The 27,226-nt window shown below is 46.3% G+C and overlaps 1 protein-coding gene across 1 annotated transcript in view; it reads left to right on the top strand.

The window, feature by feature from the left end:
- Positions 1 to 724: 724 nt before the first annotated feature.
- TTC34 (tetratricopeptide repeat domain 34) overlaps positions 725 to 27,226 on the top strand; it is an 89,160-nt gene continuing 62,658 nt past the window's right edge. The window contains exons 1-3 of the mRNA XM_083162914.1: positions 725 to 934; positions 17,735 to 19,399; positions 19,969 to 20,194. Of these exons, the coding sequence (XP_083019040.1) occupies positions 17,796 to 19,399; positions 19,969 to 20,194 (1,830 nt within the window). The 5' untranslated portion in view covers positions 725 to 934; positions 17,735 to 17,795. The remainder of the gene's footprint in view (positions 935 to 17,734; positions 19,400 to 19,968; positions 20,195 to 27,226) is intronic.

Below are 27,226 nucleotides of genomic sequence, written 5' to 3'. Positions count from 1 at the left end.
GGGTTCAGGGGGACACCTGAAGTAAGCAGACATGGCTCAGGTCAACAGGCTCAGAAGTTCGACACAAGCATTAGGTCGACAATGGGAAGGTCAACAGTCAAAAGGTCAACATTAGTTTTTCACGTTTTTTTGTCCCGGCTGTTGACATAGTTGACATGGACACCGCCTAAGTGTACCGGTTACCTTCGCATGGATCACTGCGCTCGGCACAATATTTTATTCTCCTATCACGCCATAGTGTATGGTATGGGTAAGAAATACCGCCTGTCGGCACATGTTGTCGGACACTTTCCTTCTTTCCCTTTATTTATTATTTGATATTGTACATTCATTTTTCTTCAGAATAAACTTATTATGGGATCGGAGAAAAAAAAGCAAATACATCATTGCAAGATCGATTTAAAGAGAAAAATGCAATTTCATAGTTAAAAAGAGCTCTTTAAAAAAAAGTGTTAAAAAAAAAATAAAAAAAAATGCATGCAATTTTTTGGATTTATTTTTTTGCAGTGTGGAAAACAAAAATAAAAAAGGCCAGCACGTGGGACTTTTATATATTTTTTTTACTACTTTTGTCTGTGCTACAAAAAATAAAGTACAGAAAAATTGTGTGAATAAGAAAAAATTCTCTTTAGTGTGCGAAGTCCCCTATTTAAGTCACACAGCCTTGTGCATTGTCCCAGCGGGGAAATGAAGCAACGGGGTGTGCTGAATACAGCAGCTTGGCCTAGTGTTTATGGTCACCGAGACAACGGGACATGTAGGCGGGGCTCATTCCAGCAGCTGCTCCAGGATACCGTATATGCCTTAAGGATCACAAGTGCTATATACTTCATCTACAGGTATACACAGCACAGCAAGACTAACCCCAAAGCCCTGAGAACCAGCAAGCTATGGGGCTACAGCCAGGACAAGCCCATAGGATTAAGATCTGCATGTGAGTAGCAACAAACTAACATACCCCCATTGTTCATATATTGGGCTTTGTTTCATTGTTTTGCAAAAGCAAAAAGAGTTCTGTGATCTACGCAACTTTGTTTGTTTTTATTTTGGGAAGTTTATTATAAAATAGTGTTTTGCAAAAATGTAGCACAGGCCGGGGGGGATATTAATAATAAATAGCAGTTAAACAGGCCTATAATGAGACAAAGGAGAATGCATTGTGGGATTGGGGAACGGGTGCACAGAGTCCCATAGGAATAAGCTGTAAAACCTGAGGAAGTGTTGTAGTGACTGGTTATCACGAATGGGTCTCATACTGTTGTTATGTCGTTTATATCTGGCAGTCAGTAATAAAGGTGCCCATACACGTTACAATTATTGTATACAATATTGTATACAATATCGCATCTCATCGCATATCGGTTTTCCGATGAGATCAGATGAGATGAGATCAAGTACAAAAAGTATGTGCTGCACATACTTTTTGTACTAGATCTCATCCCATCTCATCTTATCGCAAAACCGAGATGTGATCAGATGCGATATTGTATACAATATTGTATACAATAATTGTAACGTGTATGGGCACCTTAAGTGATTTTGTAATGCAAATTTTTTATTGGGCTTATTTATTTTAACGGTGGTATTGCACAATGCATCATACATACCACGTAGAAAGCAATATTTCTTTATAAAAAATGTTTGAAAAATATTTATCAGTGTTTTTGTGCAAAAGTGTGCAAATTAGACTTTGTAGCAATACAACATTAATTGTTGGCGGTTTGTGCTGTGTTTGCACAATGCGCGCATGTGAGGAACGGATGGGGGGACACAGGCCACGCTTGCAGATAGTTAGCTAATTCACAGGTACAAATTTATATACAGCTAATGTGCAAATATATGCCAATATTACAGCTGTCTGGGAATGCCTGTTGTGGCCTCGCAGATCTCAGAATCTGCGTACAACAAAGGCGCAGCATCCGCCGCAGATCATGTGATTATCAGAGTTCTGATTAGCCATTGCACATTGTTGCGGCGTATAGCAGCTTACTGTAGTGGGACTGCAATGCGAATGCGGCTTGGCATGCTGCGCTCATTGTTGCCGGGAAACCATTAATGGGAATAGGTGGCGGGCACATGCGCGTGCGCATCACAGGTGCCGACTGGCAAATACTCTGCAAACAGCCACCGACACGCCTCCATTTGAGTCACCGCACCCATGTGGCTGCCCACAAATTGTCTCTGACTGTCAATCATTCTGCAAATAAATCCTCTCTGCATAAGCAGTGGCAAGACCGTTACGGCAAGTGACACATGAGCAGTCGGATGATAGCCGCTCACCTAAATATCAGTGGTACAGCATACAAACCTGCATCAGGCCCAGCGCACGCTAACTTCCTACTGCATGTGATCGCCTATTTAATAAGAATTGTGGTGGTTATTGTGCTCTGAACACTTTGAGTGCCAACATCTCTGTGAGAGATGTGTGAAATACCCGCTAAAAACACCAGCGCCCCTCACATTTGTTATATAAATTCAAATAAAAAATTTGTACAAAAAAAAAGATATTTCCTATATAAGGTAACATTACAGGTCAGTATGATGCATAAGAATGTTTGCTTGCCAATTCTCACACCTATTTTGAAAAAATTCACTTGGTACTCAAAGGGTTAATATTTTCCTCTGTTTAATGATTTTAAAATATTTTTTTAACTTAAAAAGCGGCGGTGGATAGTCGTGCCCATGGGAACGCCCAGTGGCCATGACGATGATGATGACACCCCCACAGAAGGAAGGATGCGGGAGGCTGGTTGCATTGCGGGGGGGGGGGGGGGGGGGGGGGGGGGCTGACAGTAAAGGGGTCAGTAAGCCATATATATCCCCACAGAAAAATATAGACCATTTATTAAAGTTTGTCAGTTAAAGCGTTATATATAAGACACACAGTATTTTCATCTTGTTTGTACTCCAGTTTGTGTTCATCGGAATGTTGTATTCTGCACTGTGTAAATAAACATAGCTAACACTTTCCTTTGTCCCTTGCTGTGACATTTCCTAGTACAAGGTGTGACATAGCTGTACACACAGTGGTGGGGATGTCACCAGCAGCTGAGCTACTCTCCCAGAGTGATGATAGCTCAGCTGCTCCACTGAAGATCCCCAAATGTTATTGTTCCTGGCAGGACAGAATATGTAGGTTGTAGACAGCAGGTTATAAATGGTTAATAATTCAAATGGTTGACAGTGTCTAGGTAAACAGTCAAAAGGTCTACATGCAGAAGGTCGACACTGATAAAAGGTTAACACCATAGCTGCCTACCCTCCTGCGTTCTGCAGGAGACTCCCTGAAATAACAGCAATCTCCCTCTCTCCCTCATTAGTCTAGCAATCTCCCTCATGTCACTTAGCCCACATTACACTGTTACATTTTGGGGGAAAAAAGGAATAAGAGACAGATACATTTATATTGAATCTTCAGCACAATTTCCCAGCAGTTTACCAAGTATAGTAGCTCTTACTAACTGCTTTGGGGCTCATCTACATTTGGATATAAGTCATAAACTCACCATCGGGTATCCCCCTGGTCCACCTCGACGGTTGATACACCTAAATACAAACTTAACTTTAAACCTTATATAACTTAACTTAAAATAAAGACACAACACAAAGTGCTGGCGTTTCAAAAAGAATGTCAAATTTATTTTGACAATTAACTAAGACTATGAATGGTGGCGGCACTAAAGAACGGTCACTATAGGAAAGGTGGGATTAAAGATCACTAAGCATACATACAACGCTGGGTGACCACTCTCCCTGGTCAGCCACCAGGCCTGGTAGTGACGGCCACCCCCCGGACAGAAGCATGGCCCATGACAACCGATGTCGAGGGAGAGTGCACCCCACTACCTACACACACACACAGTTCTTAAAGAATTACCATTCTTTACCGCTGCCGAAGAGGAAGAGAAATAGGGAAGGGTGGGTGGTGCTTCTTGGACAGAGGGTGATCACTCTAATGCTGGCCACACATCAGAGCAACTTTCCTCCAACCGTCCAACTAGTTGGTTGGATGGAATAAAAACCTGGTACTGGATAGGAGCAAATGTAATTTGTAATAGTCATTTGTTTCCCAAATCTGAAAATGGACAACAACTGTCACTCAGACAATGTCCTGTAGTTGGACCTATTTGATTTAAACAATTGCACTGAATGTTTTTGTCCATTCTCCTGAGTTTGTGAGCAAATTGCTTATTGGCATTTGCCCCCATACAGTACCAGATTTTTAGTCCAACCAACCAACTAGTTGGATGGTTGGAGGAAAGTTGGTCTGATGTGTGGCCAGCATAACTCGTGATCATTCCTACCCTATCTAAACCCTCCCCCTGCTCTGATAGGCCTTGTGCCCATCCTCATTACCATAGCATGTGACCAACAGCAGAGTGTACCCTGGGAGAACCCTCAGTGGTTTATGTCACCTCAGGCTTATTCAGCCTTCTGTGTTTCTTTATAAAAGATTCCTCTCAGATGTAGCAGTACACACCCACGCTTCTAGGTGCCACATTCACAATCTCTTTTCATAATCTCACCAAATATGGCTCTAAATACGCCCCTTGGGTGGAGCATGACACGCCCCCTCAATGGGGCACTCTGCAAAATTATGCTACAAACTATAATCTCCCTGAAACTAGTTTTCAAAAGGTCGACATGAGTTTTTCAGGGTTTTTTTGGTGTCAATGTTGACACTGGAGCACATGGACCGCTGATTGGTGTACTGTTATGGGGCAGGTGCTTCGCTCCACACTCATATCGAGCTTTTGTTGGCCATTTGTCAATGCCGACCTTGTGCATGTTGATCTTTTGGTGTCAACGTATGTCAGCTTTTCATCTGAATACCATTATAAACTGGGTCGTGGTTCAGTTCAGATCTGCAGAATTCGGGTGGGCTCTGATATCTGAAGAACTAAATGGCTCATCTTTAATTTTCAACAAACATGAAAGTTATAAGCCTTTACTTCACTGATACCCCTTTCACATCGCTCCTAATTACTGGGTACAAGCCGGTTTCTTGGCGGTTCGACCCGGTACTTAGTGCAATGTGAAAGGGTTTACCGGGTCCCGCAAACGGGTAGCAACACGGCAATACGAACGGTAAACAAGAAGGGTTCTTAACGTCTTACCGGTTTGTGGCCATGTAGCTGTACAGTGTGATCAGGTTAAATGGGTCAATCGACCCATTTCCCATTCACACTATGGAGGAGGCAGCAATTGGAGCAGCGCCAGCTCTAAGTGCTGCCTCCTCCCCTGCCCCCCGATGACGCGCCGACGCTCCGCTGCATCCCCTGATGATGTCAGCGAACCAGAAATAGCGGTTCGTTGTTGCACCGTGAACAGATTGCACATGCAGGGTCGCACTGGGACTGAACCGGTAAAAAGTCCCGGTGCGACCCTGCATTTGCGATCTGAAAGCGGCATGAGCCTCTACACTGAAATTCATGCTTCTTACATCACTACAATGCAATGCATCCCATGCTTGCAATCCCCTCTATACTGGACTTATGTCATCATTGAATGTCCTTGCTATAGTAGAGTTGCACTCTATGGGGGTTATTCAGTCCTGATCGCTGCTGTGCAAATTTGCAAGCCAATCAATTATCGAATGACTGCACAAGTGTCTGGGTCGCAGCGCGCATGCGTGATGTCAAAGAGCAACAAAAAACAGCGAATACTTTGGCATTTGTGGGTGGTAACCAGGTGTTTTCTGGGAGTGACAAGAGAGATGCAGGTGTGCCCATGCATTTCCAGGGAAGGTCTGCGAGGTCAGCCTCAAACAGCCGGTCTTTGTTGCTGAGTTGTGGAAGGGTCAGAGTTACTCACACACAAACTTACATGTGGTGGGAATCAGGCCCTCTATTTCCTAAAACATCAGGGTCATATTTGTGTCCACAGCCCATTAACCTACCAGTATGTTTTTTGGAGCACCAACACGAGGATAACATATAAACTCCACACCAATCATGTAAATTGAACTCATGATCTCACTGCAGTTAGGCTGCATTTGTATGCAAACCAATAAGCAGGAGACTGTCAGTATAAACTGGGGAACTGTGGTATATTGCACTGTGGGGCACTTGTGCATTTAAACTGGGCACATATTGGTATATTGTGAACTGGGACACAACAGTGTGGGGTTGGGATCATTTGGTCTATTGCATTATGGTAGAAAGTCATTAGGTCGAATCCATTAGGTCGACATGCTAAAAGGTCGACATGATTCTAGGTCGACATGGGAAAAGGTCGACATGATTCTAGGTCGAAAGGTCATTAGTTCGACAGGTCATTAGTTCGACATTGTCTATGTCGACATTCACAAGGTCGACATGGGGTTTTTCACTGTTTTTTTACCTGAATGTCAGCACAGTCGACATGGACACAGTTTAAAGTGCACTGCATCCCCTCGCATCGCTCGCTGCGCTCGCGATGCGTCGGGCACGGTGCCTCGCTATGCTCGGCACACTATTTTATTCTCCCACCACGCCCTAGTGGATGGTAGGGCATGAAATACCGCCTGTCGGCACATGTTGGCTCAAAAAACAGTGAAAAACTCCATGTCGACCTTGTGAATGTCGACATAGACAATGTCGAACTAATGACCTTGTCGAACTAATGACCTGTCGAACTAATGACCTTTCGAACTAGAATCATGTCGACCTTTTCCCATGTCGACCTAGAGTCATGTCCACCTTTTAGCATGTCGACCTAATGGATTCGACCTAATGACTTTCTACCATAGTGCAGTAGACCAAATGACCGCATCCCGGACTTATTGTGTAAAATAAAAATCACTGTAGATGATGTAGTGGTTACCATTACTGCCTCACAGCACAGAGGTCATGGGTTCACTACCAACCATGGGTGGAATGGGTTTCCTCGGGGTACTTCGGTTTCCTCCCACACTCCCAAAATTGACTGGAAGATTAATTGTCTCCCAACAAAAAATTAACCTTATTGTGTGGGTGTATGTACATGGGCAAAATAAATGGGCCAAGTGGTTCTTATCAACCATCAAATTCTATGTTTCAATGTAATATGTGTTATTATCATTATGAACTGGAGCACTATGTGGCATAATGTGAACTTGAGGTATTACAGTGTGGCATTATGTAAACTGGGGGCAATACAATGTGAAGTAAAAGGACTTGAAGGTGTTCTGTGGAATAACAAGATCTGGGGAACCCCACAATGTGGCATATTATGAACTGTAGGGCACTACAATGTGGTATGAAATGAGCTGGGGGCAATAGTGTGGCATAGGACCTTATTCTGGTCTGTTTGCATCCCATGTGCAGATGCATTTCTGCGCATGTGCAGATGCAGGGTGCGTGCGGCCACAGCAAACAGAGTGTTCGCGGCGTTCCCATGAAAAAGCTGGGCATTCCAGGGACGTGCGATGAGGTAAATGGCTGAAGCTTCCCTGGCAAGTACCAGAGCCAGATTCGCACACAATATATGAACCCAGGGGTACATACCAGCATTATACACATGTGCAGCAGTATACACTACTGGAGATTTGATGAGTTTTGATAAGAGATGCATAGAAAAGTTAGCCAGGTGAGGCACTGCCTCACCTGCCATAGACATTTTTACTCCAGAGTTTTGACTATAAAAATTATTGGAATAATAAAAATAAGAATTTGTTTGTATATTATTTGTATTTTTAACATTTTATCAATTCAAAACTATGGTATATACGTTAGTATGACAGGAAAGGCTGTGCCTCACCTGCCTCACTCCACCGCACGCCACTGCGGCATTCCCATGGAAATCGCCCAGTGACGCGGGTGCAGGAGGTGGACAGCTGACATCACTGGATGTCCATCATTCGGAGTGTGGCGTCTGGGGGACGTGCAAGGCTGCAAATTCACAGCCTTGCGTGTCAACCAGAATAAGGGCCATAGTGTGATCTGGGTAAACTACAATGTGACATAATATGAACCGAGCACTCTGTGTAACAAAGAGGCATATTTATTAGAGATGAATGGGTCCGGATCTCCGGGATCCGACAGATCCGAATATCGCGATCCGAGACTGGATCCGAGCCGGCTCGGGAGTTCCCGCCTAAATTCCGGACTGAAAACGAGGCAAAACGTCATCATCGCGCTGTCGGATTCTCGCGGGATCTGGATTCTATATAAGACGCACGCGTGCCCCGCCATCTTTACTCCAGCATAGGAGAGGGAAGAGGGTGGTTGTGCTCTGTGCTGTGTGCTGTGCTATAATAATAATATATTATTTTGCTGCTGCTCACTCGATTAGGGTCTGCAGGGGCTGCTGTACACAAGTCCAGTGTACAGGGGCTGCAGTGGCCAGTGTACAAGGGGCTGTACAGGGGCTGTGTTCAGTGTGACAGGGCTTGTGTCCAGTGTGACAGGGCATGTGTACAGTGTGACAGGGTCTGCGTCCAGTGTACAGGGTTTGTGTCCAGTGTACAGGGGTTGTGTCCAGTGTACAGGGGCTGTGTCCAGTGTACAGGGGCTGTGTCCAGTGTCCAGGGGTTGTGTCCAGTGTCCAGGGGTTGTGTCCAGTGTCCAGGGGCTGTGTCCAGGGGCAGTGTCCAGTGTACAGGGGCTGTGTACAAGGGTTGTGTCCAGTGTGACAGGGCCTGTGTCCAGTGTGACAGGGGCTGTGTCCAGTGTACAGGGGCTGTGTCCAGTGTACAGGGGCTGTGTACAGGGGTTGAGTCCAGTGTACAGGGGTTGTGTCCAGTGTCCAGGGGCTGTGTCCAGGGGCAGTGTCCAGTGTGACGGCTGTGTCCAGTGTACAGGAGCTGTGTCCAGAGGCTGTGTCCATTGTCCAGGGGCTGTGTCCAGTGTGAAGGCTGTGTCCAGTGTACAGGAGCTGTGTCCAGAGGCTGTGTCCATTGTCCAGGGGCTGTGTCCAGTGTCCAGGGGCAGTGTCCAGGGGCTGTGTCCAGGGGCAGTGTCCAGGGTCCAAGGGGCTGTGTCCAGTGTGACAGGCTGTGTCCAGTGTAAAGTAAGAAAAATAAATAAAAGTAATAAATAAAATAAAAACATATTTTTGGAGGATGATGGAAGAGGAAATAATGGGAGATCAGCAACCTGATAGAAGTGCTGAAGCTGCTACCACCAGTCATGACAAGGCCGATACCTCTTTGTATTTTTTGCTCTTTGGAGCATTTCTCTTTTTTTGGGATAGTTTATTAAACTGCCACCCTGTCTGCCCCTGCAGTGCCGCTCTGTTTCCAAGATGTGCCAGGTTGGAAGTGTAAAGGTGCCCACAGACGCTACAATTATCGAATGCGTTTTGTACTTTTTAAGCACAAATTGCATCTTATGTACAATTATTGGATGGTGATTATGGGCTTGTGCGATGCTGTATGTCTAAAATTGTATGTCTAAAAAAGTACGTGCTGCACGTACTTTTTAGACTACATCTGAAATTTAACATTACAAACATGGGTTCATCACATCGCATCGCATGCAACCAAGTGCACATCTCATAGCAAGCTGGAAGAAAAATTGTATAGAACCATTGTACAGACAAAAACGCATAGCACAGTACAATTGTAGCGTCTGTGGGCACCTTTAGGTCCACATGTATGTGATGCTTAGTCATCCAGCTACCTCGGTATACCCTTTTGGCCCAACTACAGTAAATTAAAACAATTTTGTAAGCTATAAAGTGATCAAAATTGACTAGAAATGAGTGGAAACTAATGTTATTGAGGTTAATAATACTTTAGGGGCAAAAACAGGCCCAAATTCTGTTATTTTAGCCATTTTTAGCATTTTTTCATAAAAATCCAGATCCAAAACACGAAGGGAGATCCAGATACAAAACCAAAACCCGAAAAAGTGGCCGCCGCACATCTCTAATATTTATCATTATCAACATTAAATATTTGTGGCAAATTACAAAGCCATGCCCTACATTTTTGCTGTTCCATTACATTTAGGTGTGTGTTATTTTGCATGGGATTGGTTTGAAATCCCGGCAATTAAAAATACGACCACCAAAATCCCGACAAGGGGGGGACGTGGATGCCCCCCCCCCCCCCCCCCCCCTTTGCGGGCTCACTTTGCTCGCCATGCAGCGGGCCTGGTGCCTCGGGAACACTCGGCACACTCATTTATTCTCCCTCTATGGGTGTCGTGGACACCCAAAGAAGGACAAAGTGCCGGGATTTAGATGGTCAAGATTCTGGTGTCGGGATTCCAACCGCCGGCATTTCAACTGCATCCCGTTTTGCACTGTGGGGCAAAATTTAAATTAGGGGTGTTATTATGTGGCCCGTATTATGCCCTGTCTGGGGGTCCCCAAAACTCAGAAACTATGGTTGGAAGGTATGTCTTGTTCACCTTTTCACTGCGGTGTATGCGTGCGGTTGTGTAAGGGGGTTTTCAGAGGAGGGAAAGGGATTGAGGGAGACCTAAGCCCTGTATTAGCTAGTATCGCTGGTTAAATTTTCATGAGTGACCATATTGCCAGGGTTTTTGTTGTGTACAGGGTAATAAATCGCTAGGAGCATGCTCCCGCACTCAGTCCTTAATAGTTGCTGGTCGCAGGATCTTCGATTTTGAATTTTTAGTGGTGACCTGTCAGTCAAAACTGAAAAGTCGCTGGAAAAATGGTACATTGTGTGATATGGTCGCTGAGCAATAATAAGCCAAAATCTCCCAGCAACCATATTGCACCATGTGTACACACAGCTACTGTATCACTTCAGAAGTAATAGACAGCCTCAGTAGGGTATGTGGTCATGTGCTAGTTTTGATTTGGCGACTCTACGTGTGACCGCACTTTAACCTTGAGTGGTCACACACAGGACAGCCATCAGGGGGGTGCTGCGGGCACGGCTGTCCAGGGCCCAACCACTCTGACAGAAAGTGAAGGGCCTTGACCACTCATTCTGCCCCCTGCCCCCCCGACTGCCTCCACTGAGCTGCCCCAGCTGAATCCCACTCCTCCTGGAGTGCAGGCTTCTCCTTCACCATCATTAGGGGTTGGGATTATTTGGTCTACGAGAAGTTGGTTGACAAGCATTGGGTCGACACCATTAGGTCGACGTGGGGAAAGGTCGACATGGGTCCAGGTCGACATGGATTTGGGTTGACCTTGACCCATATCGACCCCCCCATAGAGAGGGCCGGGGTGATAGAGCACAGTGAGTAAAAGAAGGAGAAGTGAAAGAGAGAGAGAGAGGGGAGCGAAGGGACAGTCAGAGAGAGAGAGTGGACAGTGTATATATACTTGCTAGCTCTGCTTCTCCTTCTCGTCCTCTGTACTGTTCAGCCTGGCGGGTCACAGCTCCTGCTTCCCACGAGAGACAGCAGTCGGGTCCCGGTGGTGTTCCGCTCCGGGCTCCTGCGAGAGGTCGCAAGGTGGTTCCCAGCTCCAGTGGTCTGTGGCTCCTTGTTACCGTGAGAGGTAGCAGGCGGGTCCCGGGAGAGCATGGCTCCGGGCTCCAGCAGGAGGTTACAGGTGGATCCCGACTCCAGGTGGTGTGCGGTTCCGGGCTCCCGCGAGAGATGGCAGGCGGGTCAGCTATCTTTTATTGCAGCTTTTTTTTTATCTGCTAAATGACAGGGGGGCACATCCTGCTGCCGCCCCCGATGATAGGTGCCACCAATAGGCCCATACCTCATGGACAAATCCGACCCTGCCCCGGCCCCACAATTTCTAGTGACAGCCCTGGAACAGCTAACTGCTGCCTGTATACTCACCCTGTTTTTTGCATCGTATCCAAATAACCCTTTATAAGCTGCATAGGGGTGTGCAGCACATTTTATTAGGGGGTGCACCACCTATTGTGCATGTCTAACAACACCCATTGGGTGCATCTAACACCACCAATCAGGCGTGTCTAACATCATCTATTGGCACTCACTACAATATGAGAAATAATTTTTGCCCTGCGCTCACCTTCTAGGGTGGACATACTCCAGCCCGGCAGCCCTTTCGACCATTGGTCATCTTGGTACTTATGTATTATCTGGGCGCCCGATGTTTTGATCGGGTCGGAAAAATTGGGTCAATCGCATCGCATGCAACCAAATCGCATGCGATGCGATCGACGCGATTTTTACATTGGATGCAATGTTAAATGGTCCCTGAGACCCGATTTTACATTGGGTCCAATGTTAAATGCCCCCCAGACCCCATTTTTTATTGTATACCCACCCTATTCATACCCCCACTATCCAAGTGGGCATGGAGTTGATTTTATATAGCGTGGCGAGCGCAGCTCGCCACCGAGCCCGAAGTGCGGAGAGCGCGCCCCGCGAGTGGACGCGGATTACTTAAAAGGTAAACCGCTTGCGCTCGCCACGCTATATAAAATCAACTCCATGCCCACTTCGATAGTGGGGGTATGAACAGGGTGGGTATACAATAAAAAATGGGGTCTGGGGGGCATTTAACATTGGACCCAATGTAAAATCGGGTCTCAGGGACCATTTAACATTGAATCCAATGTAAAAATCGCATCGCATGCAATTTGGTTGCATGCGATGCGATCGAACCGATTTTTCCGAAAAAATCGGGTCCATCACATCTGATTTTGGGCGAGATTCTCTATTACAGAAATGCGGTAAAACCCCCGTTATCTGGGTTTTTACCGCATTTCTGTATTCTCTAACCTCCCTCCGCAGTGTCACCGCTGCGGAGGGAATCGCCAGCAAAAGCTGGCGGTTCCCTGCAGAAGCCTATGGGCTTCTTACCGCAGCGGTGTGAGGGATCCATCACGGATCCCTCCCAGCATGCCTTGCGGCATGCCCGGAAGTCCAGCAACGGCGCCGCATCGCAAGGGACAGCTCTTACCGCAAGAGCTGTCCCTTGCGTTAATGACCGCATATTTTAGAGAATATGCGGTCATTAGAAATGCGATGCCAGGCGAAGAGGGCTGCGGATTTTAGAGAATCCCGCCCTTTATGCCTTAAGTTAAGGCATACAATAAAAAAATCGGGCGCCCAGATACTACATAAGTAGCGTCATCTTTAGCGCGGACAAACCTGAACCTCACCCACTACAATATAAAAGTCTCTCAGCCACAACATAATCTTCTGCCTATTCTTATTACTCTGTGTAACAGTAAATGCAAATAAAGTCAAAAACATATATGGATGACACAGGTATGTAGTGATACGACAATGGTCTAGTACAATTAACAATGCAAAACACACATCATTGATTGATGGGCGATTCTTTTAATAGAATACAGTTCTAAAAAGCAAAAGTCTTTGGTAAGGCATACGGTCATTTGGTCTACAGCATGATGGTCGACAGTCATTAGGTCGACACCATTAGGTCGACATGGGAAAAGGTATTGCTGGTTGCTAGCGGCAGGGAGGTTTTTATAAGGGAGGGCACAGCATTAGGGGGTGCCTGTGCACCCCTAACACTCTATGTGCGCACGCCTATGATAAGCTGCCAGACAACAGCTGAGGCAACATTAGGCAATATCTGCTAGCAAATCCCACAGGGACAGGGAGAGTATAGTGCCTGATACAATGCTGGCTCCTGGGGGCATCTGATATGTCTAATGCATAATGCAGAAGACTTGCACTAGAAAGGTAAGAGCTCCGACCAGGGCTATTTTTGTGCAGGCTCCAGCAGGAACTGAGGCCCTTATTCTAGTTCACTCTTTCTGACAAAATATTTCTTAGATGGACAAAACCATTTGCACTGCAGGTGAGGCAGGTGTTACTTGTGCAGAGATAATTAGATTTGGGTGGGGTTTTACACCTGCCTCACCTGCAGTGCAAATGGTTTTGTCCATCTAAGAAATATTTTGTCAGAAAGAGTGAACTAGAATAAGGGCCACAGTTCCTGCTGGAGCCTGCACAAAAATAGCCCTGGCTCCGACACCTGATACATGAAGGACCAAGCAGTATATATCTGCACAGTATATACACAGCTGCATTCCTGCCACTGTTACTATGTCATTATTGTCAACAATGTCACATATTTTCTAGGGGCGGTGTCTATGAACGATTACATGCATACAGGTTACATGTCATACTCCTGATCGTGTCACTTTTACTAAACGTGGTTATAATATATAGGGTACTTGTGTATTATCTAGGCGCCCAAGATTTCCATCATACGACATTGTTTTGGTCGCATCGCATGCGATCAGATTGCATGCGATCGCATGCGATGCGACCAAATTGGACCAGATTTTTAATTGTACAGGCACTCTGATGGGTAATGCCACCCCCACTATCAACGGCCACCTGAAGCGTGGCGAGCGCAGCGAGCCCGCGAGGGGCGGCGGTACGCGTCCTCCGACCTTTTCATACCCCCACTATCCACGTCGGCGTGGAGTTGATTTTAGATAGTGTGGCGAGCGCAGCGAGCCACCAAGCCCGAACCGTGGCGAGGGGACGCGGATTACTTCACAGTAATCCGTGTCCCCTCGCAGGGCTCGCTGCGCTCGCCACGTTATGGGCTCGGTGACTCGCTGCGCTCGCCACACTATCTGAAATCAACTCCACGGCGACGTGGATAGTGGGGATATGAAAAGGTCGGAGGACGCGTACCGCCACCCCTCACGGGCTCGCTGTGCTCGCCACGCTTCGGGTGGCCGTTGATAGTGGGGGTGGCATTAACAATGGGGGTGCATTTAACATAGTAATCCCCCATCAGGGTGCCTGTACAATTTAATATCGCATTGCATCGCATGCCATTTCTAATGGCATGCGATGCAATATTTTATCGCACAGTGCGGGTCTGTGCACCCGGAAATCGGGTCCCATTGTATCGCATCCCATTAATTAGTGGTATGCGTTGCGATGGGTGCCCAGATAATACACAAGTACCTAATGTAGTGTTTGCCATTTTAACCCCTTCCCGACATTTGACGTACATTTACGTCATGGTCGGGAAGTACTTCCCGACACATGGCGTAAATGTACGTCATGAGTTCTAACTGTCACCGCGTCTATAGACGCGGTGACAGTTTGGAGATGTCTGCTGTCCCTGACAGCAGACATCCCCCCTCGCCGCCCAGGGGGGGCAGGGGTGCCCCCCCCGGTCGGCGATCGCTGCGATTGGCTGTTCAAAAGTGAACAGCCAATTGCAGCGTTTTCTGTGTTACCGGCGGCTAAGCCGCTCGGTAACACAGAGATCGGTGGTGATCGGTGCTGTTAAGTACAGCACCGATCACCACCGAATGGCAGCCCACCCTCCCGGCAGCCTCCCTCCCACCCAGCCAGCAGCCGCAGCGCCAGCCCCCCTCCCACCCCCCCCGCCAGGCGCAGCACAGCAGGAGGAAGAATATGATTTTTAAGTGAATGGGATTAAATGAACTATATATATATATATATATATATATATATATATATATATGTGTATATATGTATGTATATATATATATATATACACATATATATATATATATATGTGTGTATATATATATATATATATATATATACACACACATATATATATATATATACACACACACATATATATATATATACAGTGATCGGTGCTGTTAAGTACAGCACCGATCACCACCGATCGCCAGCCCCCCCCCCCCCTCCCACCCACCCCCTCCCACCCGGCAGCCCGGGTGGGAGGGGGTGAAAAATTTTGAGCCAGAATTTTGTGTAAAAAATTACATTTTTTTACACAAAAATGCAGTTCTGGCTCCAAATTTTTCATTTTTGCAAGGAATGAAGGAGACAAAGCACCCCAAAATCTGTGCCCCAATTTCTCCCGAGTATGGCAATGCCTCACATGTGACCAAAAAATACCAGTTGGGTGCATGGCAGGACTCAGAAGGGAAGGAGTGATATTTGGATTTTGCAGCACAGATTCTGGTTGAATGACCCCTGAAGCACCCATACAGTGGAACCCCCCCACAAGTGACCCCATTTTGCAAACTACACCCTTCAGGGAATTCATCAGGGGGTATAGTGTACATTTCAAACCCCCAGGGGTTTCACCAATTTTGATACAACTGAGCTGTGAAAATGAAAAATTAAATTTTTTTCATTTTCACAGCCCAGTTGTATCAAAATTGGTGAAACCCCTGGGGGTTTGAAATGTACACTATACCCCTAAATGAATTCCCTGAAGGGTGTAGTTTGCAAAATGGGGTCACTTGTGGGGGGGTTCCTAAATTTTAGCATCTTATGGTGCCTAGAAACCTACATGGTGCCTAAAAAATAATCTCATAAAAAGGAGGCTCCAAAATCAAGTAGGTGCTCCTTCTATTATGAAGCCTGTGGTTTGGTCAACGTGCACACTAGGGCCACATATAGGATATTTTTGAAAACAAAAGAATTGGGGGAATCAATTTTTAGTCACATTTCTCTAGTAAAATCTACTGTGTTCCTTAGAAAAATGTATTAAAATTGCAAATCTGCAAAAAAAATGAAATTTTGAAATTTCACCTACACTTTGTTTTAATTCCTGTGAAACACCTAAAGGGTTAACAAACTTCCAAAATGCTGTTTTGAATACTGTGAGGGGTGCAGTTTTTGAAATGGCATCATTTATGGTGGTGTCTCACATACAAGTCCCTCAAAGTCACATCAGAACTGAACTGGTCCCTAAAAAAATCAGTGTTTGACATTTTCTTGAAAATTTGAAAATTTGCTATTCATATTGTAAGCCTCCTAGTGTCCAAAAAAATTAAAAGGAAGTTGAAATAATGATGGAAACATAAAGTAGACATATGGTCTATGTTAGTTATTAACTATTTTGAGTGGTATGATCATTTGTCTCACAAGCAGAAAATTTAACATTTTGCAAATTGCTAAATTTTCCATTTTTTTACGACATTTTGGTATTTTTCACAAAAAAACACAGACTGTATCGACCCAAATTTACCACTAATTTGAAGTACAATGTGTCACGAGAAAACAATCTCAAAATCACTGGGATAAGTAAAAGCAAAAAAAAGTTATACCCACTTAAGTGATACATGTCAGATTTGAAAAAAATGTCTCTGTCAGGAACGCAAAAACTGGCTGTGTCAGGAAGGGGTTAAATTATACTTTCTAGCCAAGAGGTTAAATACACATTGGGGTGTATTTAATGCTGCTGGCAAGCTGTCACAGCTCGCAGGGTTAGTATTCAACTGACCCCTCTGCATATGCTGATTCCCCCTTGGCTTTTGGAGCGAGGGGGAATTGGCGTATGCTGCCGCTAAAACAGCGAGACTGCAGCGGGCTCCCTGCATTACCCGCGAGCCTCGCTGTTTGGGGGAATCCTCGCCGTCCTGTGACAGCGAGGATTCCCCTGGAACGTAGAATAGGTGAGCAGCCGGCGCAGGGGTTAAACAGCAAGGATCGCTTGTTTTCGTCAATCCCCGCAGTTTAACCCCTCGCCAGCAACATTGAATATGGGCCAGAATATCATTAGAATTGCATGCGATATGCAGAAATGGTGGATTTTAATGCTAGGGGTAAATTTACTAAAGCATCTAAAAATGAAAAGAGGTGATGTTGCCCATAGCAACCAATCAGATTCTGTAGACCTTATTCTGGTCCGTTTTCCCATGAGAACACTGGATGTTCTTATGCAAATTATGCCCTGACACAGGTGCGGGGGGGGGGGGGCGGTCAGCTGGTATCGCTGGATATAAGCAGCCCGCCCATTTCCTTCCCAGTGTGCATGCATATGTACGGTTGTTCAGAGCAAGTAGCGTATGGCCACCTACTGCCACTTAAATTCTTCCTAACAACCGTCCTATTCCTGTTCAGAAACCATTTTAATGGTAGCTCTATGTTAATTATGGTATGCAATTAATTATTATATTTTGCAGGTAATTTTCTGGAAGATGAAGACATGATCTCACACATCTGTGCAAATCAGAAGGAATAAAGATGTCGGGTCAAGATGTCCCTGGTCGGTTATGCAGAGAGGCCTACGATTATCTTCTCCAAAAGCGGTTCAGAGAAGCCTCCGCCTTTTACATGGCTGCATTCAGCTGCAATGCCCCCATCGCTCTACAAAGGGTGCATTCGCTGGATGATGGACAGTACCAAGAAGTCATTAACACTCTGCAGGAGTGGTGTCTAGGCGAAGGCGACATACCAAAAATAAAGTGTGATGGCATGGCCATTGTGTCCCTCAACCCGGGGATAGCGGCCGTGTTCCTTTCAACGCTTTGTCCAAATAATTTTGCTGCTTCCTCATTCAAAATGGGTACGTTCCTTAAAAGTGGACGCTATGAGGAGGTGGTGACCAGGTGCAACTCTTTGTTGAGTGTGTACCCTCAATTTTCACTAGAACTTTTGTTGACCAGAGGTCTGGCGTGGATACTGTCCCGTTCTCACTCAACCAGCGGGGTAGTCGATTACATCCAAGTATTCACAAAACAGAAGGAGGAGGCGAAGAAATATATTTGTACAAAACAAAGAGAGTATCTACCTCAAGTCATTAATGCCGTCCATGACTATGTTTCTTCTTACGAGAACAATAACACAGAAGGCAACACGCACATCTTGCTTCATGAATGCTATAGTCTTCTAGCTGCGTTGATGCCTGATGACCTTCAGGTATGCAAAACACAGGCTGCTTACTTGTTTGAGGAATGTAAGTTTGAAGAATGCATAGCTGTTTACTCTCGAGCAATTAAGGCTTTGTCTCTAGAAACCAAGATCAAAGAAGAGAAGATATCTTGTCTCCTGGTGGACCGGGCTACAGCTTACTACTCTTTAGGATGTCGTACAAAAGAAATGGTTCAAGACTTAGCAGAGGCCTTCACAGTCAGCCCCTGTCACGCCAGGAAGAGGTTTACAGAGATCTTCTCGAGTGCAGACATGACTAGAGTAATGGAACGTTCCAAGTCTTGTATTGAATCGGAATTCAGGGACTTCAGAGAAGTTGTGCGGGCTCGTCCAGAGCTCAGATCTGATACAGGTACAGAGAATCTCTTACCAATCATAAAGGCCCTGGAGTTTTTGATTCAATGTTCTGCTGAGAACAGTCGGGAGCTGAACGTCCGTCTGGCCGATTGCAAACTTCTTGCTGGAGATTTCCGAGCCTGTCTGGACATTTGTAACCAGCAAATTAATTCTGATAAAAAGACCTACCAAAACACATTATATGTCCTACGAGGCTTTTGTTACTTCCACAGGAATGAACATCAAGAGGCACTTAAGGACTTTCAGAAGATTATAGAAGATGAATCCCCGCACCCTTCCAGCTGCGTAAAAGCTCTGTGTGGTAGAGGACTAGTTCGAATGATAAGTGGAAGCTCGTATCTGACTGCCCTAGACTATATCACAGCCTGTAAGCTTAAACTAGATGAAACATTCCTCACTATTAAGTCTTATGTGCCTTGGAACCAAAGAGGTCTTCTCTACAAAGTGTTACAGGAGGAAGGGGAAAAGATGCTGCACAGAAAGTCCACCAGTACAGATGAAAATGGGGTGGTGAACAGAAGGAACATATCCGAGCAGGAGAGAGTCTCCACTAAAGAATGGTAATACATAACTCCTAGCTATAAACATAATATACAATATACTGTATATTGTAAATAAGCTACTGTAATTCCTAAACTTAACAGAAGATATGTGATGGTTGTGAAACATGCATTGCAATACCCATGGCACTATAAACCCATGGCACAATAGAGACACGTGCCCTTAACTGCCGCCCAGTGGTGTTCTAGGGTTCCAAGCATCCCTGGCAAAGTAAAAAACCGGTGTGCCTCCCATACATGAAATAAGGAAGACTTGCGTGCCAAAAAGAGGATGTTGTCTTTTGGGGATAAGGACGTGGCCACATAATAGAACCCCCATTTTAAATTATGCCATGCTGTAGTGTCCCTTATACAGGTTATGCTAGACAGTAATAGTGTCCTTTAGAAATTGCACCACACATTAGTAGTGCCCAGCCAGTGTGAGGTGAAGTGAATGAAATACAGATTATGATGCAAGGTGCTGCCTCCTTGACATTCCTCTGTTTGCCTTGTGCTCTATAGCTTTACGTCGGTAGACTGTATTAGTAAAGAAGCCAGGAGCAGAGTCCATAACTTCACTTATTCTTTAGTGATGTTTCAGGTGTGCACCAGCTGGCCATTCTCCTTATGATGCTGGATTCCACCGATGATGTGTGCCGGATCCTCTGTACCGATGCTCTCTACCAAATGGATCGCACAGAAGAAGCTCGCAAGATGCTGTCTCTGGCGCTCAACAGCAGTTCTCAAAGATCTCCTGTCCTCGCCAGACTTGCTTTGCTGCAGTTCAAAAAAGGATTTATTTACGATGGAAATCAGGTATTGCCTGCAAGTGTCTGTACAGCCACCAGATGGCAGCATTGGTTTAAAAGCGGCTTGAAAAAGTAATTTTCCACATGAACAGGATAGTTATTATTGCTAGATTATCCTTTATGTACAAATGTCTCCTCACACACCATTAATGCCGTTAAGACAAGCAGCCACTCTGGGAGCACCAGGTCCCTGATGTTTTCAGGTTTTTTAGCATATTTTTTGGTCAAAAATGTCTTTGTTGCAATGCTATGCAAGTAGGAGGCATGAGGAGACAGTGTTAATTCATTTAATACATGTATGCGACACATATATCTGTCTACAAAGCACAACAGAACTTGGCATGGCAAAAAGACACGGCTGCTAAACTGTAGCACTTCTCTTCAGCTTCAGGGACTCCGCTGCACCGAGACACCTGTGTGCAACTGAGTCTCTGAGTCTGCATAGAAGTACTACAACTAGTGAGGCCAATCCCGGGATCGGGATCGGCGGGATCCCGGGATTTAGGCCTAAAATCGGCGGGATTTCAATCCCGGGATTGAAGCTTTCAATCCCGGGATTTCGGGATTAGTATCCCAGTGCTTTTTTTTCCAAAGCCGGGCAGCGCTGAGCACTTTAGAATGGCTCAGATGCTGCCCGGCTGTCTGCTGCGTACCCCCGGTGGCTGTCAGTGTCATGACGGCGCCCAGGCTGCGCAGCGTGACCCCTGACATCACGCCACGCTGCGCAGCCCATCCACCGCCATGCCTGTCAGTGCACTGTCTTCAGCATAAGTACAGTCGCTCAGCCGCCCGCCCGCCCCGCCGCTGCATGGACGGACGGACGGACATCGCTCCTGCTGCTGCCTGTCACCATACCACTGTAAGTGACAGTGCAGGGCAGGGGGATGGGGAACAGTGGCGGGCGGGCTGGCGAGGGGCGAATAAGAGGGCATTTATATTGATATTTGGGGGGCAGGTCATTTTTTTTTTTTATTAGGGAGGCCAATCCCGGGATTCCCGGGATCCCGGGATTGAGCATTTTTCAATCCCGAATCCCGGGATTGAAAAAATGCCCCGGGATTGGCCTCCCTAACTACAACGTAGCAGCCACAGCTTTTTTCCATGTCAAGTTCTGTTGTGCTTCATAGCAGACTCAGTCGCAGACAGATATATAAGTGTTGCATATCAAATTAACAAGCAAAGTCTCCTGGTGTGTCCTATCATGTTGTGACTAAGATGCATTTTAGTCAAAGAATACACCCGACACTATCCTGTCGCATGCGACTTGGTGGTCACGCTCATTCCTTGCATCATGCCCTGCATGGGCAATTTAGATTGGATGTATGAGGACACATCTGTAAACAGGGTCAGCTCTGAGCACTATGGGCCGCCTGAACTCGGTGGGCGCGCGGCATGCCGGACGAAATTGGACTTTTTTTTAAAGGGGCAGTCACTTACTAGGCATGGGTTTGCCTTGTAATGGATCGCCCCTTTAAAATAATTTGTTGATACATGAAAAGAACAATGTGGTTTAGAACGAGGCCAATGTGGTTTAGCACGACAGGAGACACAAGTCAACACAAGATTTTCAAGATTTCATTTTAAACTGCCTTGTTCTTACATCACACTCCAAGTGGGCATAGAGGGAGCACGGCAAGCCCTACACGGGGACACGGAACCTTACTACATTGACAAATAAAACATGAAAAACCCATGTCAACCTTCTTCATGTTTGGACCATTTCTATGTCAACCTTTTGCTTGTGTTGACCTTTTGTCAATGTCGACCTAGACCATATTTACCTTTTCCATGTGTTGATCTATTGCCTGTCGACCAATAGCAGTCGTCTCTCAACACTGTCGACCGAATAATACGCACCCCAGTTTAGCACAGGTGACGCCATATATTAGAAGGGAGAGTATTTTGTCTCACCTGGAATGGGTCATGTTAGGGTTTATTTACTAAGATGGGCGTTCTTTTGAAGATGGGATGTTGCCCATAGGAACCAATGAGATTCTATCTATTATCTTCCAGAAGGTACTAAATAAATAAGCAGATTCTGATTGGTTGCCCATAGCAACATCCCATGTGACATAGAACTCCCATCTTAGTAAATAAACCCCTTTGGGAGGGTAAGCGGTCATCTATTAGAATGAACTTAGGTCTACAGTCATTAGGCTGACCCCACTAGGTCGACTGGCAGGAAGGTCGACCTGACTTAAGGTCGACATGGCCCAAGGTCGACATGACTTAAGGTCGAATTTGCATAAAGGTCGACATGAGGAAGGTCGAATGGTCATAAGGTCGACATGGGCCTTTTCACTGTTTTTTGAGCCGACATGTGCCGACAGGCGGTATTTCATGCCCTACCATCCACTAGGGCGTGGTGGGAGAATAAAATAGTGTGCCGAGCGCAGCGAGGCACCGTGCCCGAAGCATCGCGAGCGAAGCGAGCGATGCGAGGGTCCGATTCTCATTGCCAACTGTGTCCATGTCGACTGTGTCGACATTCGGATCAAAAAACAGTGAAAAACCCATGTCGACCTTATGACCAGTCGACCTTCCTCATGTCGACCTTTATGCAAATTCGACCTTAAGTCATGTCGACCTTGGCCCATGTCGACCTTAAATCAGGTCGACCTTCCTGCCAGTCGACCTAGTGGGGTCGACCTAATGACTGTAGACCTAAGTTCATTCTGATAGATGTACCGATTCCTTTGGGAGGTATGTAATATCACTGGGCCAGATTCTCTAAGCTTCAAAAGTGATAAAATGGAGAGCGATAAACAGCCAGCCAATCAGCTCCTATCTAACATTTTCAAACACAGTCTGTGACATGTCAGGCAGGAGCTGATTGGCTGGCTGTTTATAACTCTCCATTTATCACTTTTGAAGCTCAGAGAATCTGGCGCATAGACAGCAAAAGTGCAAAGGAAGACCATAATAAAAGTAAGAGGAAACAATGCGGGATAGACGGCTTCTAAATAAGAGGGCGATTCAGGCCTGTCTGGTGAGATCCGAATTTGGCGGGGTGTTCATTCAATGATGGGCAGACCGGGGGCGGGCAGTAGGCGGCTGCTGGGGTCCACCCAGCATTTTAAGGGCGTGCCCACAAAAATGGTGGGCGCGTCCATGGAAACGCTGGGCGGACAACTGCGTACGCGGGCGTGTCCGTGCCTGCTTGGAGCAGGCGGCTGACGTCACATGATGTCAGCGTCCATTAGGGTGACCAACTCATCCCTTTAATCCGGGACACATATTAATTACACAGGTTCTGTGGCAGTTTAAAACCAGGTGAAAGCCAGCCACAGAACCTGTGTAATTAATATGTGTCCCGGATTAAAGGGATGAGTTGGTCACCCTAGCGTCCATCCCCATCTCGCCCACCTCCATCCAGGATAAAAGTGAGTATAGACTTACCTTTATCTACGAAGGGAGGAAATCATTCAGTGATGAGCGACCATTAAATTATCTTTCCGCCATGCAGTCGCGCTCGAGCGGATGTGTGAGCGTACACATCCGCTCGCATGGTAGAGCAGGGATTCGCTCAGCGAGGAGGGCGTGCGTTCGGCGTGACGGCATTTACGCTGCCTAGAGAACAGATCTGAATTGGGCCCCAAGGAGTTTATTCTAGTTCACAAGCAAAGCTGCGAAATTCACAGCGTTATGTGTGCTTTAAACGCTGCCCATACCAACATGCTCCCCCCCCCGCATGCCACATCTCCAAGTCACTGACCGTCGAATGATTCCTAAGGTGCACGCAAATCTAAGACACTCTCTGTTGTCTTAGATTTATGGCTGCCTTGTATGGGAAATGGGCGGTCAGCTGACATCCTATGATGGCACCTGCGCCATCACCAAATTACCATGGCAATGCTGGGCATTCCCATAGGCGCAGCCTGTTGCTGGTGCAAACGAGATGGCGAATAACTATTTTGCCGTGCCCGCTCGCACCGAGCGTCTGTACATGTGCATACGTGCCTATGTTCATGCGCAGATGCTAAACATCGCTCCCCCGTACAAACGTGCGGGGGAGCGATCAAATCAGAATCACCCCCTAAAACATTTCTAGATGTACTTAGTACTTTTATCAGCAGGGGGCGATAGAGTACTGGCTGAAATGTTTTATCACAAAGGCTCAATGCTGCCGATAAGGGAATATGCTTTCAAAACAACTCAGGAAAATGTGACAAATCCGACTGTATTTCTATGTAACGAGGAGCCAGAAAGCCTTTCCCCAAATGATCAGCGTGGCTGCACCTGGCTTCTACTGCTCTGCTAAGTGGAAAATTTGTTTAAAAAAATAATAAAATTGGCATAAAATGTTCATAATTATGAAGAAAATCTCTCATATCTTCTTTAAATACATGAAACCTAAAGTACAATTACATAGCTAAGTATTATGCTAATTCCTCTTGCCAAATTGGAGGTGCCCATACACGGAGCGATGACCTGATCGTATCGCATTTAGTACAGAATGCGTACAAGGTGCTACAACAGCATGCGTTTCGAACTAGATGCGATGCGATCTACAGATGGATCCGCTCTCATTAGAGCAGCTCCTGGTGTGACAGATGGGCAGGGAAGCACTCGGTCCCCGCAACATCGACACCTTGCTGATGGTACTCGCGAGCGAGTTAGCAGCGTGCACGTCCCTGTCCGCCGGCCACACCCACAGCCAACCTCTGCCAGCGCCCAATAGCACCCAACAGCGCTATGGATATTTCGCACTGGCGGGCTGGCAGAGGCTGGCTCCATCTGTAGTACAAAAAGTACATGCTGCACATACTTTCTGTGCTGTGCGATGTGACGCGCGCGGGAGCACACATCACATCACACGGGGAAAACACTCTGTGTATTGGCACGTTCAGATCTCATTTCACTATGATGGGGTGTCCAAACCTGTCCTCAAGATCTACCCTCCGTTCATGTATGTCAGGCCACCTGTGGATCTATAGGAATGAATGCAGCATGCTTGAAAATGTGACAGTTAGTAATGACTACATCTGTGCACCGGCTAGGTGATGTGTAAACATGGACAGGTGGTAGATCTCAAGGACCGGTTTGGCCACCCCTGTACTATGTGATGTGGGAGGGTGACTTGGCCTTCTAGAACAGTGGGTATATTGAATAGAATCATTGGAATATCTATAATGGGTACAGGCTGGGCACTGGGGGGGCTCACACAGCACACAGGGGTGCCGACAGGTCGTCCGGGCCATGGTAAAATGGACGGAGCTTGCTAAAAGGGGCCATGGCCATGCCCCAACAGAACACGGGACTGAGCAGCGTGTGCACTGCTCAGAACATGGGACTGAGCAGCGTGTGCTGATCATAGGCGTGCGCAGCCCATTTTATTAGGGGTGCACCATTGGAGGGGCGTGTCTATCAACACCTATTGGGTGTGTCTATTACCGCCTACTGGGCATCAATTCAAACTAAATAAGTAGTGTCTGAAGGTACGCCGCAAATATTTATACTGTAATGCCCTTTACACATTATGCCACACTCCATAATGCCCCACACCTTAATGCTCATTATACATTGTTACACACTGTAATGCCCATTACAAGTTAGACCACACCAAAATGCCTCTTAAACATTATGCCACAGTCCATAATGCCCATTACAGATAATACCAGAAACCACAATGCCACACACCATAATGCCCATTACAAGCTATGCCACTCCTTAACACGTTATACGACATACCGTAATGTCTTGTACATATTATGCCACATAAGTGCCACTTATACATACATGCTCATTGTCATGGGTTACATGCTCATTGCCATAGTACTTGCACACCAGGGGTTATATCCTTTTTGCCAGAGGTTTCATTCTTCTTGCTAACGGGGCTTAGATGCTTAAGAGCTGCCCATTGCAAAGCAGCCGGCAGATGGTGAGCGGGTCCACCTCCCTCCCTTACCCGGCTGCTGCGGGGTGGGCTCAGCCTCCTCCTCCCTGCACCCGGAAAAGGATGTACAGTGCAGGGAGGAGGAAGTCACTGGTCCGGGCAGCACAGCACTGTGCTGCTCATACACTGATGAGGGGGGGGGGGAGTCAGCGGGGGTCCATCGGCGGTCGGATTGGGGCAGCGGGAGGGGCCGTGCGGGACGCCGGTGGTCGTGTTAAGAAGCCCATAGGCTTCTATGGGGTATTGCCAGCTCTTGCTGGCGATACCCCTGCAGTGAAAACCAGGGGTGCGGGTTTTCCTGCTCATCAAAATGCGGTAAAAACCCAGATAATGGGGTCTTTACCGCATTTTTTCGTTTAGAACATCCCACCCAGAATCTTATTGGTTGGCAGTGTGTATGGGCCTTTAATGTATGTTTATAGATACCTCCCAATACTAGCCCCCCCCCCCCCCCCGCATCTCTGATCATGAACACAATAGCAGAAGGTTATAATACAAGTTCAGTGGAATTGAGGATACAAATTTTGGTATATTTGATGGAACGGACCAGTGAGCAGCTGCAAGCATGAAGAGACAGGCATGTTACTATATGGCGCGAGACTGTGCTGTAAAGTTAATAAGATGGGAGTTCTAGTGAAGATGAGCTGTTGCCCATAGCAACCAATCAGATTTTTCTTCTTATTTATTGAAAAGATTATAGCTAGAATCAGATTGGTTGCTGTGGACAACTCCCATCTTAGTACTGTAAATGTATCCCTGTGTGCTTAGAAAAGTCTGTTCTGTCTCCTAGTGGGTATATTATTTATGAAGTATTACATACTGTACACTGCACTATGTATAAGGCATATTATATAGCTTAAGGGCCTGATTCAGCTTGCACTATATATTATATAGCTTAAGGGCCCGATTCAGCTTGCACTATATATTATATAGCTTAAGGGCCCGATTCAGCTTGCACTATATATTATAAAGCTTAAGGGCCCGATTCAGCTTGCATTATATAATATATAGCTTAAGGGCCCGATTCAGCTTGGTACTGATGTTTGGGGTCTGCGCATGTGCTTCGCAAATATATGCATGTGCAGATCCACTGTGTGAACGCCATCGGCGACTATCACAGTTGCCATGGAGTTCACACAGAGG

The sequence above is a fragment of the Crinia signifera genome, chromosome 19 (genome assembly GCF_055691185.1).
Source record: "Crinia signifera chromosome 19, ASM5569118v1, whole genome shotgun sequence".
NCBI classification, from domain to species: Eukaryota; Metazoa; Chordata; class Amphibia; order Anura; family Myobatrachidae; genus Crinia; species Crinia signifera.
Note: the sequence above shows the minus strand (reverse complement) of the source record. Positions and strands in the feature narration are given on the sequence as shown.